The following is an 837-nucleotide window of genomic DNA, read 5'->3' as shown; positions in this document are numbered from 1 at the left end:
ATGGCAGGCCGGGGCGGTAGCTCTCCCACCGCGCCCACCGAGGACCTGGCGGGGCCGTTGTGTCCAATAGGCTTTGTCGCTTTGGCGCTTGAGTTCTTGAGTTCCTGGAGGAGAATGGTGCCGCGCCAATCCGGCAGCAAGGGCTACGCTCTTGGCGCGCGAAATGCTTGCGGCGTTCCGCCTCCAGGCAAATTTGAAGCCCCCCTCCCCCGGGGCCCGGATACTTTCGGACGCCACCGCGGCGGGCGGCACCCACTGGATGGCGGTAACGAAACGCTTGTGCAGATTCGTCAGTCGATCTGCGGGCAGTCTGTTTTGCTTCCCGCGCCTGGCGCTCTGCAAAAAAGTTCCGAGAGGCGAGGTTGTCTTGGTCTTCATTTCTTCCGCGGCGGTGCTCCGCTGCGGGGTTCTGGTGCCTAAACAAACCGCAAGCACCGCGCCGAGGCGCGACCGCATCGCTGACGCGCCGGGAAGGGAGAGGCAAAAAATAAGGGAAGCAAATGGATTCTAGTTTTTTTTGTTTTTTCTGTAAACATTGCGGTCGCTATTGGCCAGCGTTGCGAGGGCCGTCCGCAAGAACCGGAGAGGCTTGTTCGTTTTGGACGGAGCAATGTGGCGGGCTGAAATGACACCAAACATCCGCATGCAAAGAACGGAGGCAAGCACATCCTTGCAGTACTTTTAGCAGGGCCTCCCGGGCCCGATGGGGGGTTCATCCGTTTAGGGCATCGGCTGCCCGAGGAGGCTGCAGGGGTAAGGCCCAACCGCGGCCAGCTGCGGCCTCGGCCTCAATTTTGGCTATTTTCTATGCAGCAAACTTTTCCTAACGAATGCCTC

At 60.0% G+C, this 837-nt stretch overlaps 1 protein-coding gene across 1 annotated transcript; it reads left to right on the top strand.

Annotated features, from left to right (window-relative positions):
• TraAM80_09769 (uncharacterized protein) lies at positions 1–420 on the top strand (the record flags this gene model as incomplete). The annotated part of the gene is made up of 1 exon (XM_029386433.1): positions 1–420. The coding sequence occupies one exon, from the start codon at positions 1–3 to the stop codon at positions 418–420; it is 420 nt and encodes a 139-aa protein (XP_029233904.1).
• Between the last annotated feature and the right edge of the window lie 417 nt (positions 421–837).

The sequence above is a fragment of the Trypanosoma rangeli genome (genome assembly GCF_003719475.1).
Source record: "Trypanosoma rangeli strain AM80 chromosome Unknown Tra_15.4_contig_00676, whole genome shotgun sequence".
Taxonomy (NCBI): domain Eukaryota; phylum Euglenozoa; class Kinetoplastea; order Trypanosomatida; family Trypanosomatidae; genus Trypanosoma; species Trypanosoma rangeli.
The sequence above is the reverse complement of the archived record's forward strand: the minus strand, read 5'-3'. Positions and strand labels throughout refer to the sequence as shown.